Source organism: Pyxicephalus adspersus, chromosome 8, assembly GCF_032062135.1.
Source record: "Pyxicephalus adspersus chromosome 8, UCB_Pads_2.0, whole genome shotgun sequence".
NCBI lineage: Eukaryota > Metazoa > Chordata > Amphibia > Anura > Pyxicephalidae > Pyxicephalus > Pyxicephalus adspersus.
The window spans coordinates 20,059,694-20,062,002 of NC_092865.1; the positions used below are offsets into that span (position 1 = coordinate 20,059,694).

Here is a 2,309-nt window from a genome sequence, read left to right on the forward strand (position 1 = left end):
AAGCTTTGAAGCTTGGCTTTATAGTCCATTAAGTCAGCGCTGAGGCCAGATTTCCTCCACTTGCGCTCAGCTGCACGAACAGACTTTTGTAGCTGTTTGGTGTGATTGTTGAGCCAGGGTCAGGGATTTGCAGGGCGGGGGTAGCGGAAGGTGGCAGGAAGCGGAAGATACCCTCTGACAAAGAAATTACCAGTCTATAATTGTACAAACATACAAAATCAGCAGGGGATCAAATACTTCTTTCCCTGACTGTACATGAATATATTAGATATACAGGTAGTCCCACGGTTAAGGACATACAACATACGGGCACCTCCTAGATAAGAATTGAGAACAGAGGCTTGAATAGGGGAGGGGGGCAGTTTGCATTATTTACAGAAGAAACCTTTTGCTAAACACAGCTGACATTGTTGGTGATATTAGGGGGGAGGTGAGATCTTTCTGCAGCCTCTTGTAACTCTTTAATGACCAAAACAATCTCTACAGCTGTTTCTTTTTCATATCAAAGCACAGCTTGCTCCAGAAGGTAATGAATGTCTAGGCTCCATAAAGTTTTTTTTTTTTTTGCTTTGTTTGTGATTAACTCAACTCACAGTAACGATTTTATACAGTAACTGACACCACGCTGCCTAATAAAATGTTGAGACAAACATCTCTCCTAATTGCATTTAATAAAATATAGTACCTGTTCCTACTTACATACAAATTCAACTTAAGAACAAACCTAGAGTCCCTATCTCGTATGTAACCTGGGGACTACCTGTATTTATTGGTAAACTGTTTAAAGCCCAGTTGAATGAGATACATAGATCCCAATGAAAGTTATAATGCTAGCCATACATTATGCAGTCTATTTATAAAGCAGAGAATGAGATATTCATTGAAACATTCGTTGAAGGAGAATCTTCCAGGTCCATGTGTTTCAATGGTAGTAAATAAATCTCCACCAGTGAATGTCAGATCCCCATCTTTATAAACATACTCCTATGTGATTTTCTATATATGTATTTATTTATTATTTAAATTGATCCTTATATTTGACTAGCAGTATTCAATGTTACACACACTTGTTTATTATACTATCTGTAATATTTTGTTGCTGAGCCTTTTTGAAGTATAGATAATGATAGAAAACATAGCTTTCAATTTCATATGATGGTTAACTAAATCTATAGAAAAATGCACTCAAAAAACATTCTCCAGCTATTCTGCCCCAAAATATACATTTGCAAAAAAACAAAGGCAATTGTTTTGATTGATTTCAGGTTTTGGTCAAAATACTATTATTATTATTATTACTAATATACAAATCCCATAAATCCTTTACAAATCCAATTTTAAAAAAATCAGCCACATCCTAAATAGAAAAGTCTGACCCCTGCTGGCAGGTGCAAAATTGGACCTTTACTTTCTATAGTGAAGTGATCTCTTCTGCAGATGTCCAACATCACCCCTATGGAGTCAGAACCACAGCTCTCCAGTCAGCAGGGAGAATTATTTGCTTATTGAAGACCATAAAACACAGAGAATACACAGGGTATGAACTAATCATGAAATAATTTGGGCAATCTGTAAAGTTACTGCTAAATCCACCTTTAGTCCTAACATTTCTACAAAAAAAAAATAACACTATGGTATTTAACATAGCGAAGGACACAATATATTATTTACCATATCCAGAAGATGCATGTCACTGTTCTTAACATTTTTGCCTGGACTGAGAAGCATCCCAAAGCACCTGTTATAAAATGACATAAAATATTGTTATTATTTCTATACATACTACAACACAATAACATACAATAAATCTAACACAGAAAAAGAGCTGTCCCTGCAAAGCATAATGTAAATTGTTAATTCTTGTTACGTGGTCATGTAGAGAAATCACCCGATGAAGTCTAGAAACTTATTTTCTGTACTTGTTGAACCCACTACGCTGTGTAGTTCATGCCACCAACCCCTCCCTCCATCACTCCTGTGTCCTGTCAGTAGGAGGAGCCACAGAGTACAATAGGGAAGAATGGAGTGTTAACTATTCTCAGAAGTGTTGAGGTTCTGGACAGCATTTAATGGAAGTATTTATGGACTTTGAGAAATCAAAACAATGCAGAATTAGCAGTTACATAAATTGTTTGACCTTTACAGGCGATACTAAAATGTCCCCTCAAAACGACATTAGAAAAAGAATTTGGTTTATATTCAAGTCACACCATGGTGTCTCCACACAAAACATGCAACAAACACTTGGTTTCAGAGACCCGGGACATAAGATTGTTACACAGTTTACAGGAAGACACAGCGCCATCTAC

General features: G+C 36.6%; 1 protein-coding gene across 2 annotated transcripts in view; it reads right to left on the reverse strand.

The window, feature by feature from the left end:
* Positions 1–1,734, reverse strand: part of LOC140336536 (rab GTPase-activating protein 1-like) — a 173,029-nt gene extending 171,295 nt beyond the window's left edge. For both annotated transcript variants that reach the window (XM_072419708.1, XM_072419709.1), the window contains exon 1: positions 1,672–1,734. In XM_072419708.1, coding sequence (XP_072275809.1) covers positions 1,672–1,728 — 57 coding nt within the window. In that variant the 5' untranslated portion in view covers positions 1,729–1,734. The remainder of the gene's footprint in view (positions 1–1,671) is intronic.
* Between the last annotated feature and the right edge of the window lie 575 nt (positions 1,735–2,309).